The sequence below is a fragment of the Garra rufa genome, chromosome 22, assembly GCF_049309525.1.
Source record: "Garra rufa chromosome 22, GarRuf1.0, whole genome shotgun sequence".
Classification (NCBI taxonomy): Eukaryota; Metazoa; Chordata; class Actinopteri; order Cypriniformes; family Cyprinidae; genus Garra; species Garra rufa.
Window position 1 is genome coordinate 23,473,158 of NC_133382.1, and position 17,209 is coordinate 23,490,366.

General features: G+C 37.8%; 1 protein-coding gene across 1 annotated transcript; it reads right to left on the reverse strand.

Annotated features, from left to right (window-relative positions):
* Window positions 1–10,094: 10,094 nt before the first annotated feature.
* cox7a2l (cytochrome c oxidase subunit 7A2 like) lies at window positions 10,095–13,298 on the reverse strand. Its single transcript, XM_073828330.1, has 3 exons — window positions 13,147–13,298; window positions 12,358–12,492; window positions 10,095–11,992 (listed from the first exon to the last, which is right to left on the reverse strand). Exons 1-3 carry the CDS (start codon window positions 13,216–13,218, stop codon window positions 11,852–11,854), a joined length of 348 nt encoding a protein of 115 aa, XP_073684431.1. The 5' UTR covers window positions 13,219–13,298; the 3' UTR covers window positions 10,095–11,851.
* Between the last annotated feature and the right edge of the window lie 3,911 nt (window positions 13,299–17,209).

The following is a 17,209-nucleotide window of genomic DNA, read 5'->3' on the forward strand; positions in this document are numbered from 1 at the left end:
TAATTTTTTTTTCTCTGGGAATGATGGAAAGGCTTATTTCAATAGCTATTATTTGCTGTTCTTACAAATACACATTGCTGACAGAGATGTAAAAAAAACATACTACATTTAGAAAATCAATAGTATTGTCCTCTAGTTAACCTTGTCTGCTTTTCCTGACAGATTCAAACTCAACTGCAGGCTTATATCATGCAATTCTGGCTTTATAACTCGCAATTGCGAGTTTATATCACAGAATTCTGAGAAAAAAGTCACAATTGCGAGATACAAACAAAAGTATATTATGAGATAAAAAGAAACTATAAAGTAAATTTAAATTTTCTATTTAAAGTAATATTTAAATTTAATATTTAAAGTAGGATAAAAAGTAGGATAAAAATAACCGCTAAATAAGTCGCAAATAAAAATTCAGAACTAAATAAGGATCTGTATGCGCTGTAGGACTGGTGAGATTGAAAAAGTGGTGTGCATTTTTGTTAAATCTATAAAAAATAATTAAAGACAAACACAACACATACTTTTAAAATGTTGTCCAACAACTTCATCATATTGAAACAGGATGAAAAAAAAATCAAATCATATTTTGTTCTATTTATTGCACCTGTAATCACTCCAAAGCTTTGGCAATATTTCAGGCATTTACAGTCATTCCAATAAAGCTGTATTGACTTACAGAGAATGAGAGAGATAGCGCAAAAGCATAATAACAGTGAAAAAATGTAAGCAGACAAGGAAAGGTCAGAGCGGCAGCTGAATAGAACATCACGAATATGTTTCATCACAGTGTAATTGCTCAGTGCTTCTCTCAGCTCTGTTTTCCAGTAAATTCACATTTGCAGCAGGTTATCTCTTCAAACCATATTTCAGTTGCTATCTTGTGCAGTGACCACAAGGAAAATAGAGATGTTCTAGATGACACTGTGCTCACAAAATCCAACAACATCAACATTAGCTGCAAATCCCATTAAAGGAAGGCTTTGGCCGGGGTCGGTAATGCTTTTCGCTTGTCCTGTTTAAGGCAAGTCAATATACTTTGCATCCATATTGTTATGTGTTACCACATGACAAGTTCTTCCCTAGCTAAAAGTTACCATTGACCCTTGACTTTTATCCATGGTGTTAGCACAGGTAAAGTTTACTGTCTGCTCAAAGTCCCATTGATTTCTCTCTATATGAGAGTAAGCATCTCTAAAATGTGCAGCTGTGTGATATTTCAGAGGATTATGGCATAAGATTACTGTTCCTGTAAAGGTTTGTTTTGCCACTGTTGTCTTATGCCTGACGTGTATTGTACGATTTTGACTGTACAATTGTCTCTTCAGCAGACTCTTCAGGCTTTGGCTTGTTGTATGGTTGTGGGTGTCTGTCCTATGAACAGTTGGTGTGGCTCAAAGCCAGCACAAATGCTGTAGACTGCCGCCCCATCCTCCCTTTCCTCCGAGAACACTGTCAGGATGAGTTAATGGATTCTAGTAGTCAAGGTTTTTCAATTGTTCTTCACATTTTCAGGAACTGTGATGGTGTGAATGGAAGACAGAACATGAAAATAATCAATATTCTTTAAAGAGAGAGTTCACCCAAAAATGAAAATTGTGTCATTACTCACTCATCCTTATGTCGTTTCAAACCTGTAAGACTGACGTTCATCTTCAGAAGACAAATTAAGATAATATTGATCAAATCCAAGAGCTTTCTGACCCTGCATAGACAGCAGCACAACTGATACATTCAAGCCCCAGAAAGGTAGTAAGAACATCACTAAAATAGTCCATGTGACATTATTCAACAATTTCTTCTCTTCCGTGTCAGTCGACACACGTTCACATGAGTACCATATATATATATATATACATACAGTCAAGGCCGAAATTATTTATACCCCTGGCAAATTCTGACTTAAAGTTACTTTTATTCAACCAGCAAGTTTTTTTTTTTTTAGACGGATATGACACAGGCTTCTCCCAAAAGATTACGTTTACTTACGTTTACAACAAAAAGTGGCATGTCCAAAATTATTCATACTCTTCTCAATAATCAATAGAAAAGCCTCTATTGGCTATTACAGCAATCAAACACTTCCTATAATTGCTGACCAGCTTTTTGCATGTCTCCACTGGTATTTTTGCCCATTCATCCTTAACGATGAGCTCCAACTCTTTCAGGTTGGAGGGTCTCCTTGCCATCACCCTGATCTTTAGCTCCCTCCACAGATTCTCAATTGGATTTAAGTCAGGACTCTGGCTGGGCCACTGCAAAACGTTAATGTTTTTGTCTGCTAACCATTTCTTCACCACTTTTGCTGTGTGTTTTAGGTCATTGTCGTGCTGAAATGTCCACTGGTGCCCAAGGCCAAGTTTCTCTGCAGACTGCCTGATGTTGTTGTTGAGAATTTTGATGTATTGCTCCTTTTTCATGGTGCCGTTTACTGTGATTAGGTTCCCTGGTTCACCGGCTAAAAAACACCCCCAAAACATTAGGTTCCCACCACCATGTTTGACAGTGTGGATGGTGTTCTTAGGGTTGAAGGCTTCTCCTTTTTTACGCCAAATGAAGACTATATCATTGTGGCCAAACAATTTAATTTTTCTTTCATCTGACCATAAAACAGACCTAGTGGTGGAACCTAGTGGTGTGCAGTGTCCGTTGGACTGTCTGCCTTGAGATGTTGCCACCAGCAGAGCCCAGATTCATTAGGATGGCCTTGGTGGTGATCCTTGGATTCTTTTTTACCTCTCTCACTGTCCTCCTGGCCAGCACAGGTGTCACTTTTGGCTTCCAACCACGTCCTCTGAGATTTTTCACAGTGTGGAACGTCTTGTATTTTTTAATAATACTTTGTACTGTAGCCACTGGAACTTCAAAACATTTAGATATGGTCTTATAGTCCTTTCCTGACTTGTGAGCAGCCACAATGTGCAGCCGTAGGTCCTCAGTGAGCTCCTTTGTCTTAGCCATGACTGTCCACAAACCAACAGCAGAGAGCTTCTGTTTTTTACCTGTTGAGTTGATTAAAACAGCTGTTCCCAATGAATCAGGGTAATTAGGATGCTTAAAAAGAGCTTGGACTATTTGGAATGGCATAGAACTTTGGATTTCCCCATAGACTGTGACATTTTGCAAAGGGTATGAATAATTTTGGACATACCACTTTTTGTTCAAATGTAAATAAAAGCTGAGAAATATATATATTTTTTTTTTCCACAATGATGCTTCTTGTATTTCGTCTTATTATCTTTTGGAAGAAGCCTTTGTCATTTCCGGTTAAAAAAATTGCTGGTTGAATAAAAGTAAATTTAAGTCAGAACTTGCCAGGGGTATGAATAATTTCGGGCTTGACTGTATATGTGTGTGTGTGTGTGTGTGTGTGTGTGTGTGTGTGTGTGTGTGTGTGTGTGTGTGTGTGTGTGTGAAAAGCTGAGGAAAATAAAACAGATAAACTGATAAGACAAAAGAATAGAGGAAGCCAAGACTAATTAAACATTAAACTCCTTCAATGCGTTCCTCTAAAAAGGTCTGTAATTGTCAAGAATCAGTTTGTCTGTTAATCCCTTTGTTCTTTTCTTCATTACATCAATGCAATGTATTTACTTGACTGAGCAGCTCTGTATATGTCTTTAATGAAAGTTAGATGTAGCCAAGGAGTCAATAATGTATCAGGGCTATTAAGAAAACCTCCTGAACCCTGTGAACTCCAATGACACATGTAAAAGATAACCTACACACAATTCCCTGAGAAGAGAGAGAGCTTTGCTTATAGCCAAGTGAGCAGCAGGGCTACAGATGGAGATTAGCAACTGCTCGCTAGCTCTCTGTCACTCTCAGCTCCACAGACTGAGGTCTTACACCAGTCACACACACACTGCCCCCAAATAAACACATGGCCACCACTGCGCACCCCATGATGTCTGCTTTACGCTTGTTGAATTTCCCCAATCGACTTTGTTTATGAAGGAGTCATTAAGAATGACTTCTCAGTTAACAAATTTGTTCTAAGAACGGCCATTGAGTTATGAAAAAGTTATGTTCTCTGAACATTCAAAACATTCAGTTTTTTGTATGTTTTAAAAATGACGGAAACGTACCTGTGGGAACTTTTTCGCAAGATGCGAAGTATGTAGCGGCATGTGCGTTTCATGACATATTCAATGTGAAATGGTAACTAAGTGGCGCTAAAAGAGTGTTTGTTTTTTCCCTTGGAACAGATGAACATACGTATATGTTTTATGTGATGTTGGTTTTGTACGTGTCACCACAGTTCTGACTTGAAATGTCCGTTGTGTGGCACTATAACTCTGATTCTCTGTGACATTGTAAAATTATGTACCATCTGCACTACACCTAAACCTACCCTAAGTATAGACCTTTTTCCTGAGTAAACGATGAGCGCCGCCATTACGAATTCTAACGTCAGATTGAATGCTTTTCTGTTCCGGTTTCCATAGGAACCCATTCAAATAGCGTCCATCTGTTTTTAATGTAGCTAACGTCCGCTGCTTCGTGTCATCTACACACTCATTAAAGTGAGGCACTGACAAACGACGGTCATTGCGACATTGCCAAGTGATGGCGCTATGGAGCCATGTGATTTTTAAAAACATTTTAATAGCTTTAACATAAGTTTATTAGCTCGGAATATACCCTAATTTGACTAGAAACAATGCAGACTGGAAATGCAAAGCATTCTTTCAGTTAAGAGTCGGACTTACTTCCGTGTTCAGGAAAAACGTCTATAACCAAAAGTGAATGTGACGTAAAAATTCAATCACAAGCATTCCGTTTTAGCTTGTTTTTCGATCTCTCATCTTTCAGCTCTTTCATAGTGAATCATGTTTTCACGGGATTCGTACCCAAAGATTACACATCCTAAGTCCAGTTCCGTGCCGGCTGAGCTACCGAGCAAGATTGTTACGTCCGGAAAATGAAACATAAGGAGCTGTAATCATACCTGTTTATGAAAACGATTACAAGTGCTCACTGTTTAACCGCCTCTAGTATTAATTTATGTTGGAAACTGCAGTGAAATGTACTTATTGGTACGTATTTCGCATCTTGCAAAAAAGTTCTCACATGTAAGTTTTTATACAGGTAGGCAAATGTTAAAGGGATAGTTCACCCAAAAATGAAAATTGCTCCATGATTTACTCACCCTTAAGCCATTCTAGGTGTGTATGACTTTCTTCTTTCAGATGAATACAGTCAGAGTTACATTACAAAATGTCCTGGCTCTTCCGAGCTTTATAATGGCAGTGAATGGGGATTAAGATTTTGAAACCCCAAAAAATGCATCCATCCATCCGGCGGATTAATAATACCTTCTGAAGCAATTTTTTAAGAAACGAAAATCCAAATTCACAACTTTATAAACCATGATCTCTAACTGCTATACCCTCGTTCAGGATTTGTAAAGAAAAATGTCAGAAGATTTCGATATAAGCCAAGAGGAGACTGGTTTTCCTTTGCTGTAAACAAAACTTGGTTCTCGTAAGACTATATTTTCATTGGAGCTTAAGCTACTTCTCCGTCCTACATTGTCCACTGGAAGGCCACTCTCTTGTGAACACAAGTATGAGTTATAGCTGAAGCTATTTATTTACAGTTTACAAAGTTTGTAAATATGGATATTTTTCTTACACAAACGCATAGCATTGCTTCAAGAAGCCTTTATTAACCCATCGGAGATGTGTGGAGCACTTTTTATGGTGGATGGATGCACTTTTTTGGGCTTCAAAATTTCAACCGCCATTATAAAGCTTGGAACAGCCAGGATATTTTTAAATATAACTCTAACTGTATTCGTCTGAAAGAATAAAGACATATACACATAGGATGGTTTGAGGGTGAGTAAGTCATGGGGTAATTTTCATTTTTAGGTGGACTGTCCCTTTAGGGAACATTTCATTTGATCATTTTGCAAACTTCATTCGATTTTTACTTTTAAATGTTCTCTGAATGTTCTAGAACATGTAATTACATTAAAAAATGTAGGGGAAAAATCATCACATAAACATCTATAAATAACAGACCGGATAACTCTGAATGAATGTTCTGTTAATGTTAGCTTACTGAAAGACCATTTGTTTATAACTATAACGTTAGCCAGAGTATTGAAAACAATCCCTGTTAGCTGTGTTAATTTCATCTTTGACCAGTTAAATCCAGCAGTGTTTGTTTGAAGCCAACAGGTCAAGTGTATTTAGACCATGAGTCTCTCACTGAGGTAAATTTTATTTCATGATGATTGGTTTACTATAAAACTAGCTTAACTATCAGCTAACTTACTAACTAGCTAAATTACTGCCTACTGGATCCAATCCAGCAGTCAAATCAACCTGGCCAGAACATAAAATGTACATATTAATAACATGTGACCACCTGGAACACTGTTTTAAATGCCTGGCTCATTTTACATAATTTAACCAAAAAAAAAAAAATCAGAATTTTAAAATTCAGATGCAAAACAAATACTGTGAAGGAGAGAATTCATTCTTCATTCATCCATTCAGGCTTAATTAGGCAAACGAGAGAGATCAAGAGAAGGGGAAGCAAGTGAATTAAAGAAGAGCAGTATGTTTCCTGTGGCTCCATTACAGGTAATGAGCACAAATCAATCACTGCTCTCAACATACGCCGGCGGTCATGTTTACATTCAGATAAAAGCGGGTTGTGTATTCATTTAGATATGAAATGCACGTCATGGAGAGATGAATAATGTAAACAGAATTAACCACATCCAAGGAAATATGTGCACCCCTGGAAAGAGTCTTGAGGTTGCCATGACTACGTTCAGTTCACGTCACAGGTCCAGAGAACAAAAGATTAATATTGATTGTCTTGGAGAAAAAAAAGAGTCTTAACCACAAGGCTATTACTAGAACAGCCACACTTGGCAAAGAGATTACTGACCTCTTTAAAATGCTCCGTGTGGCCGATCGTTTTAGTTGGCAGAGTCTTCAGTAGCCCTAGTAAGCAGAGTGGCTGCCGATGATGCCGGGTGAATCACAGCCTCTCATTGTCATAGATTGTTTCACTTTGCTTTGTGCTCTGACAGTCTATCAAGCGCCAGTGTGCAGTTAGACAGTCTGTCAGCCTCATGTTGTGTTATTACCTCTGACTAGAAAGAAATGTGGAAAAATAGCATCTAGCAACAATAGAAATCCTTTCTTTGCAGTTCCACGGTGCTTTGGAGACAGATTCAAAAGGGATTTTCTGGAAATGCTTTTGTGTACGGTGTCTCCTATAGCCTGGTTACCATGTGAACAGCCTGAGAAGGAAATTCATAGAGCTTTCAAGAGGGTCTTATATACTGTACAAATTATACAGACTGATGATTTGAAACTAAGGATAAATTTAACTTTAAAGGAATAGTTCACCCAAATATGAAAATTTGCAGAAAATTTTCTCACTCTCAGGTCATCCAAGATGTAGATGAGTTTGTTTCTTAATAGAGGGTTTGGACTTACACCACAGTTTGGTCAGTTACCTGGATGCGTGGCCATATTAGAGATACTTGACATGAATTGCACATATAATGTTCTACTGAATACAATTTTCTGCTAGTTTATGCTTTTTAAATCATTGAACAAAATGTGTGGAAGCTGCTAAATCGCATAGAGAAGGACTTAGTAAACAGGAAAGGGTGCAATATTTTGACAAACTAAAGTTAATAGGTGGGAAAGATATGTATGAGCAGTAATAATGAAGATATTAGCATAATATTTCCCCTACCTGCCTGTAAACGAATAAAACGAATGCTGTCAAGATTCTTGCCCTGGAAATCCTGGTTCAGTTTGGCCAACCACATATACCTTTTATTCCTCAGTTTTTTGCACTATTTCCCTTGATTTGTTGTAACTGTTGTCAGTCTATAGTACTCAAAAAAAAATTTCCTGGTCCGACCGATTAGTACAGCCCAAAACAGGACAATAATCGACCATTTTCAGCAGCAATAATCAGCAACCCTGCTAAAAAAAACAGTATGTGCTGGTTAGGTATGTTTTGGTGCTGGGATGCTGGTTATAGCTGGTTAATGCTGGTCCTTTGCTGGTTTATGCTGGTCATGTTGCTGGCAAAGGACCAGCAAACGACCAGCATAAAGCAGCTAAAACCAGCATCCCAGCACCAAAACATACCTAACCGGCATATGCTGATTTTTTCAGCAGGGAAAATATGCGAGTTTCATTTGGTTCAGTGACACTGTTTACGTTCAGTGCCACCAATTTGACCGATTGTTGATGTGTTGTGAAAACACTCAGATTCAGCATTACAAATTCAGCAAATTTAGCATTACATTACTTGTTCAGCAATAGATTATTTGCACTGAATGGGTGTTGTCAGAAAGAGAGTCCAAACAGCTAATAAAAACATCACAATCATCCACAAGTAATCCACACGACTCCAGTCCATTTATTAAGACCGTCGGCTAGCATCTATCAGGTTAGTTTGTTTGGTGTGTTCCACACGTCGGCATTAGTTTTCCCATTTTAACATGCTGAATAATTGTCGGGGCCATCGGCGAGAGTGAGAATTCTGAATGGATGTTCAGTTTCGGTGCCAGAGAATAAAAAAAAAAAAAGATTAAAATAGACCTTACATTCACCTATGTTTGCATGTTTATAAATAATTTACCTTACGAATCTGATGAAATGGCAGATGTTGCATTCCCAGATGAATGATATATTAAACCCCCAGCGATATGCAGAAAAAAGTTTAAGACGCTTCACACACACAATGTTAAATGTGACCCTGGACCACAAAACCATTCGTAAGGTTCAATTTTACAAAACTGAGATGTATACATCATATGAAAGCTCAATAAATAAGCTTTCTATTGATGTATGGGTTGTTAGGATATGACAATATTTGGCCGAGATACATCTATTTGAAAATCTGGAATCTGAGGGTGCAAAAAAATCAAAATACTGAGAAAATCACCTTTAAAGTTGTCCAAATTAAGATCTTAACAATGCATATTACTAATCAAAAATTACATTTTGATATATTTATAGTAGGAATTTTACAAAAAATCTTCATGGAACATGATCTTTACTTAATTTCTTAATGATTTTTGGCATAAAAGAAAAATCAATAATTTTGACCCATACCATGTATTTTTGGCTATTGCTACAAATATACCCCAGTGACTTAAGACTGGTTTTGTGGTCCAGGGTCACAAATGATAACAGTTCATATGGAGCAGCTTTTACTGTGAAAGGAGCCGCTCTGAGGCACATGTAACATACACTTGTGCAAATAATTAAGCTCATATAATAAACCTGCATGGCAAATATTTAATTGAATCATACCATTTGTGAATTCACAATAGATTTATGCTTTAATATGATTTAAATGGGTTTAATATATCATGCAGCCTTGAAAAACGGTCTAATAATGCATTTCATGCATTCTCGTGGAAAGTGGCATTTCCAATATTTTGCCAGGTAAAATGTGATTGAGGACTAAATAAATGGAGTACTTGAATTGAATCGAGGAATCATAGCCCTAGTTCTAATGTTATGTGATCTTACCAAAGGATTCTAGTATGTGAATATTTTCGTAACTTGAGACGTCTTGTGATGTGAAAAGCTTTGTGTTTGTAATAAACAAATCCATCCAGACAATTTTCATTTCAAACCCTTGCTTCCAGCTAAATTATATCAGTCTATCCATAATTTTACTTACTCCATTAAAAAAGTCATCTAGTCTGAATCAGGAGAGAAATATACACAGATCAGGCACAGTCTAGAAGCAAAAAGTGGTCCAGAACAGTTCTAAACAAACATTTATTGGATTTTTAAAAACTCAAGAGGGAATGGACTTATCCATTATGGAGTTGGTTTTTGGTTTTGGACTAAAAATATCTTGGATTTGTATCCTACAGACACTTAGGCTTCCACTTAACAAGATGTTAATTGATGCAGTTGAGTTGTGTGAATTATGTTAATGCTTGTATCAGCTGTTTGGACTCTCATTCTGTCACCAACAATTCCCTTCAGAGGATCCATTGGTGAGCAAGTGATGTAAAGCTAAATTCCTCCAAATCAGTTTAAATAAGGGTGAGTAAAAAATAATGAATGTCAGACTGTAAAAAGCATGGATGTCAAAAGGTCACAATTTTTTTTTATTAAATATGTACATCTTCAAGGGCCAAAACAAGAATGAAATAAATGTCTATTTCACACAAAAAAACTGTTTTTGCTTCACTTTACACATACATCGCTTGGAAAAGTGGTGCATAGGAAGCACAGCAGTATTTCGAGTCCGTAAGTGGATTAAATATACCCAAAACTGTAGAATGACCTTAAATATAGTAATATTGCATTCAGTGGCGCAAGCACACATGGCATTAAATGCATTCACCTCATCCAATACAGTTCCACATTTCTGGAATACTCTACACATCTTCTACAAGTGTTAAAGACCTTCCTATAGATTTCTCATAATCTGGCTTCCCAGAGGCACACTTAACATGCCCAAGTGTGTAACACACCTATCAACACTGTGAAATCTCACTCCATTTTCCTTTCTTATTCTCTTCTCAACGTCACAACATTTGTCAATCGATACCAGAACACGATCATTTGATTATCACAATCCGCCAGCCATCACACATCTGTTTAAAACCATCCTGTGCTAATGAGGTATAAATAGGGCTGATAACGAAGGGTTTACTGGCCATCAGGACTATAGGTCTTGGATCATACAGTGGTTCTCAATGATGGGGTCTCAGTAAAGTCCAAAATGTTTTAAAAAAATGTTAACTAAATTGTTATAATTTAACAATTTCAATGCAAAATTATGATTTTGAAAAATTAAGATCTTTTTAATTTGCATCATATTTATTACATTCTTAAAAACAAGGGTTCTTAACTGGCATTGATGGTTCTGTGAAGAAACTTGAACATCCACAGAACCTTTCCATCACATTAAAGGTTCTTTAAAGTTAAAATATGATCTTCACACCAAGTAAAAATTTGTTTTGGTTTTGTGAAGCCCCCTATTTGAACATTACGTCTCATTATAAAACGGTTAGTTCCATTCCTCAATTCTGATTGGTCAGCAGCTGTGTCGTATTCATGATACGGCACTGCTATGACCGCTTCACTCAACGGTTTTGTGTATCGTTGAACCCCCTTAGCAACCACCCTTAGCAACGTAAACACAGCTGCAGCAGTTAGGGACTACTTTTTACAGCGGAAGGCAGTTAATGATTTTACTTTATGAAAACGTGCAACTTAATATATATAAATTAATATATATTTTTGATTTTAATATTTTTATTGTGTGGTAACCGTTTTATAAAAGCAATAAGGTACTTGAGGCCGTGCATCATGAATAAATCACGGCTGAAGGGGTTGCAGGCACTCCGCTTCGCGTCGTGCCTAACAACGTCCTTCAGCCGTGATTTATTCATGATACAGCACGGCCTCTCGTACCTTATTGCTTAATTAAATTAACACTTTTTTTGTATCCCTGAAATTAATAGTTATCACCCTAGCTTCTGTAAATAAAGAGGTTTAAAATTGTGCATGTGTTTATGTTGTCATTTCAGCAGAAATACAAGACAACCATTAACATTATGTATAGGGGAAGCATCAAATATTGACTTTAGTGAGCGCCTTGAAATTACAAAGATTGAGAACCAGTGTTGTAATAAACACAACTAACAGCATCCCATTTGTAAAGACAGATTTGATACAGGACACACAAGTAAAATGCCATTGCGTAGTGGAAGCTTTGTTCAGGACAGAGTGTCTGTTTGTGGTGATTGATGCTGAGAAGCATATTTCTAATGTTCATAATAAATTATTTCAATGCTGATGGTGTGAGTTGAAGAAAATATGCTGGGTATAGTTCATTTGTTTTTGGGCTGTGCTGCAATATAAAGAGCTACAAGACAATAAAGAGCTCCCCCGACTGTCAGGGCCATGGTGGTCCTGTACAAGAGTCTGTCTGGAACACCTCGCTTCAGATGAACAGGAATCTCATCAGAGGCCTGGATGGAAAACAAGTTGAGGAGAAAAAAAAGAAAGGGAAGAATGATAATGGATGTTCCAGTTTATTAAAGAGACAGTTCAGCCAAAAATGACAATTCAGTCATTGTTTACATTCCAAAACCTGTATGATTTACTTCTGCGCAACATAAGAGACTATATAATGTTGGTAACCAAAACTTACTTCTACTCTACTTCCCTTGTGTTTTTTAATATAGAAGTCAATGGGAACATGCATTCTTCAAAGTATCTTCTCTTATGTTCAACAGAAGAAAGTACGTCATACAGGTTTGAAATGTGAGGATGAGTAAATGGTGACAGTTTTCATTAATAGTTATATACATAGTGTAATATATCATATATACACCTGAAATATCCTCTGGAGGTCTGGCACCTTGTTGGCACCCATATACTCCACCACAGCATTCGACTCAGACGCCAGTTTAGTTGGAGTGGCAAAGATGACGTTAGGGGATTCAGATGGTATATGTGGCCTCAAGCCCTTAAGAAAGTTAACAAGAAAGTTAACAAGCAAGTTAACTTGATATTGATTTTGTTCAGAACTACATAATGTCTGCATAATGTTTTTACTCAAAACTCCATGTATCACAGTGGTTCTTAACCGTTTTGAGTCTGTGGGCCCCTATTGCTTAGAAAAATATTAAATAATATTTTATGTCACAATTTCTGACAAGAATAAAAGTAGTTTATTATTTTATACATTTACATGACTTTTCCAGGTTTAGAAAACATAGTCTGTGGATTCCTTGTTGAGAACCACTGATCTGTTGGCTCTTGTTCCTAACTATTACTTCTTGTTATGCAATCAGTTTAGGATTGTATAACCAATGCTGAATTTAGAACTGCTAAAACATAGTGATAAACTGTTTAAACAAGGGTCTTATGAACAATCATGCACATCTTTAAAATTAAATGTAGCTCAACTTTAAGTCGATTTTGGTGACAGTCAGCTCTCCGCTTTTGATTATTAATCGCCTAATAATCAACCTGCTTAATCATTTAGGGGAAAATAGTGCTAGTGAAATGTATTTATATTTCTTACGACTGTTAAAAACACCTCTGTGGTGCACACACGAAGCATGCGGCAGATCAAGGTCACCGAATTAACGTTATAGAAACCGAATCGCGCACATACCTGCGGGTTGTAGGCGGAGGATGACACGGCTCCCGTCAGTCTTTGTGTAAATCCACTAAATTTGTAATACATTTTGCTAAAAAAGTGGTAACCGACGAGGACGAGGTGAGGGTGACCGTCGGGAAGTCGGAACTCAACCGGCTTTTTCCTTGTGTAAGAATTTGTCGCTGGAATATGACGTCAGAAGACACCAAACTGTTATGAGGCAGATTTGAGAGACGTTGGGCAATATGTGAAAGCCTCGTCAATTTTACATTTATGTTAAAGTTTAAAAACAATTAAAGGTTTATTGTCGATGTCAGTCCAAGATTTTTGGCTTTCTTTAAAGTCAGACAGAGAAAGAGAGAGAGATAGACTCGAGCTAGTTGCCACACTTGGTATAATTTTTTCTTATGGTGTGTTTTCGTCAGTTATGAAATACAAAAGTATTGAATTAAAATTGTCTAAAATTATAAATGACAAATACAACAAATAATTATAACTAATAACCAAAAATACATTCTTCTTTAGCTGAGGAAAAGCATGCTTATCCTAAGAACTGTCTGAGGAACAAAAGGCGTTTGTGGATGGCCAAACTGAACCAGGATTTCCAGGGCAAGAATCTTGACAACATTCATGTTTGTTCTTATCATATCCAGTCAGGTAGGTGAAATATTAGGCTAATATCTTAATTAATACTCACTCGTATGTATCTGTACTAGGGTTGTCACGATACCATAAAAATGACTTACGATACTATACCAGCTGAAGTATCACGATACCAAGTAGTATCACGATACCATGCAGTATTCTGTTATCTTAAAATTCAAATCTACAAAATGAATAAAAAAAAATCATGAATAAAAAGATGTAAATGAAAACAGGCAAGATTTTTCTCTGAATACTTCACTAATGTGAATAAATGACTGGCTATTGTTATCCATGAAATCATGTCAACAAAAGTCATCTGAGCACTGCACAGAAGCTTCATAGAGTGACATTTAGATGTGGTATTTATGCATTTAGACTGTACTTATAATTGCATAAATAATGATATAAGATAAATGTTTTAAATACAAAACTCTGAATATAGAAATATGTTGGAAAAGAATGGAACATGACGGGAAACTTAAAACCGCCAGCAGATGGCAGCAGTGTTCATGATTGAATCACTGAGTTGTTCAAACGATTCTTTCAAAACGGCTGAATCATTCAGGGGTGAATCAAATGACTCGTTTTTATGAATGGCTTAGTGAATCAGTGATTCGCCCAAACTAACGCGAATTCAGATTCGAACACAGAAACGAAACTAAAACATCTTGCTCGTGTCTTATTGCTGAACTGTCACGGGCATTTTTGCTGCCATATCTTAAAATGTCCAAGTTATATATATATAATGATTGATAAGAACCAAGGTCAAAACCACTATGTTAATGAATGGAATTGCATTCGTGATCGCAAAGATGCTTCCAGAAACAAATTATTACACATGTTCTAGTGGGCAAATGAATAAAAATACGAAAATTCTGTCTAGTAAAATATTTTGATGTTTAATACTTGATTCTTGGGCTGATATTTTTTAAATAACATTAGACAGTCGTCTGAATCAGACCCTCTCTTCTGAAACTGCAGCGTGAACAAGGACGTGCGCGTGCACCTTCTCATTTCAAACTGAACTGAAGCATGGTGAAACACTGAATAGCATATAAAGCCTATACACTGCTTGTACTACAGTACACAAAGCACAGCAGAAAGACATTTTGGCAGTCAACTTGTAATGTTTCTGCTGGCGTGCAGGAACGTTTTAAACAGTGTTCCTGCCGTGCATACAACATATCTTATGGTGCTACCGTTTGGACGATACTACCGTTTCAAAAATGCAATGGCACCGCGGGTATTTTTAAGCTTTAGTATCGCGATACTACCGTAGTACCGGTATACCGTGCAACCCTAATCTGTACTACCTGTTAATTGAAGTTTGTCAAAATATTGTGCCCTTTTCTGCTTACTAAGTCCTTCTCTATATGATTTGGATGCTTCCACACATTTTTTCCATGGTTAACTTTAGACAGCACAAATTAGCAGAACAACATATTCAGTAGTACATTACAGTTTTTCTCAAATGCTAAAACACATTTCACAAACGTTTCCTCCATGTTCCCCAATGTCTAAACACAACACCCTTTTCTAAAGCTACATAAACACAACCACACCTTCTCACTTCAAAACCCCAACTTTCACACCAAAAGAGCAGCTCGAAGCTTTCAAAAATGTAAACACTATACACATCATTACACACTACAGCAAAACGATTGAAAACACAATGCTCAATTTGTGAGAAGGTTCTTTGTTTCGTAACTGCCAGTGCATATTTTTAGAAACTTTACAGTAACGGATCTTCTTAGATCTCTGCAGAGGATTAGGCATTTAGATTTGTGAGTTTCATATGAAGAGTATAAATCTATAGAAAATACTGCATGTACACTACTGGAACACAACTCAATGCAAACACAGAATCTATTGCACACAACAGTACTCTTGAAAACATGATCAGGGTGTGAAGTTTTTTTATTTACTTTATTCACACCACACACACACCACAATCACTGTGCGGCATCATGTCGCTGAGCTGCATCGGGCCACATCACCTCATCCACATCGCAGGCTATATTGTCTCTTGCCAGGCACCGCGGGAAAAACGCCCTGGAATGGCGAATCCATCCTTGGAAGGCCTCCACTGGGATGTCAACACAGGCCAGCTCCATTGCCCTTAGGAGGTTCTCTCTAGTGTATGGTTGTCTGTCATAAACCTTCCATCTCCACGATGAGAAGAACTCCTCTATAGGGTTCAGGAAAGTAGTAGGGTGTAGGGTGGCAGACAAGACGTTTAAAAAGTGGTTACTGTTGGTGGTGAACCACTCTCTGATTTGGTTTGTTCTGTGGAAGCGGACATGATCACATAAATGTGATGTGCGGGCCCAGGATGGTGTTGTTGGCGGTCCAGGAGGATGTCTCTTAGCTCCTCTAGGAAGGTGAGGAGACGTTGGGGGTTGTAAGACCCAAGGACAGCATGCCGGTGGACAAGCCCCTCCGAACCCATGGCCGCACAAAGAGTAATATTACCCCCCCGTTGGCCAGGAACCTCAGTGATGGCTCTTTGGCCAATGATGTTACGGCCTCTTTGCCTTCGTTTCTGCAGGTTGAAGCCAGCCTCATCCAGGAATGACTTTGTCTCTGATCTCCCGGAGTCTGATGAGGTTGTTCACACGAACCATATCCACAACGAGGGTTTCTTGTGCCGCTGTAAATATGGCAACCCTCCTACCTCTATGTGGCATTCTTTCAACTCTAAAGAAAGAAACATGTGTTGTCAATTGACATGTTTTACAATAACAACTGATTTGAAACCAATAGACTACTTTCACAGGCTTGTAAAACTGTATTGTGACAAAGAAAGCAATAGAGTACAATACCTGTTGTGTTGTCTGAATGCCCTGATAATGGTGGCCATGGTAAACCTACTCAGGTTTGGACGGACTCTTAGTCCTGCTTCAGCCATTGTCATGCCATGGACAATGACATGGTCAATGACTGTTGCTCGCATCTCGTCCGTAATGATGGTGCGAGGTTGTCTTGCTCTCCCTCCTGGACCTTCTCCTCTCCCTTGTTGGCCTCCTCCTCTTCCTCGTTGGCCTGCTCCTCTTCCTCCTCTGATTTGAACTCCTCTTCCTCGTTGGCCTGCTCCTCTTCTTCCATGGCCAGCTCTTCTCCCTCCTCTGACTCGCATTCCTCTTCCCCTGACTCTGCCTTCATCCATTGTGTTTGTTTGGAATCTTCAGCAAACTGTGCACTCTGAACTTGCTTTTATACATGTGGTCACAGCATTAGCAACAAGTGTCTTCAATTTTGAGTCGTTGTGTGTAATGAATGACACCAGGTTTGTTCATTGTGTTCAAATATTGCTGACAGTGGCAAGCATTTTGCATCACATGAGCTTTCATTTGAGAATATGAGCAGAGTTCTTTTGCAACTTGTGTTTGAGCAAGGACAAATGTGTTTAGATTTATGAGAACGGAGGATTGTG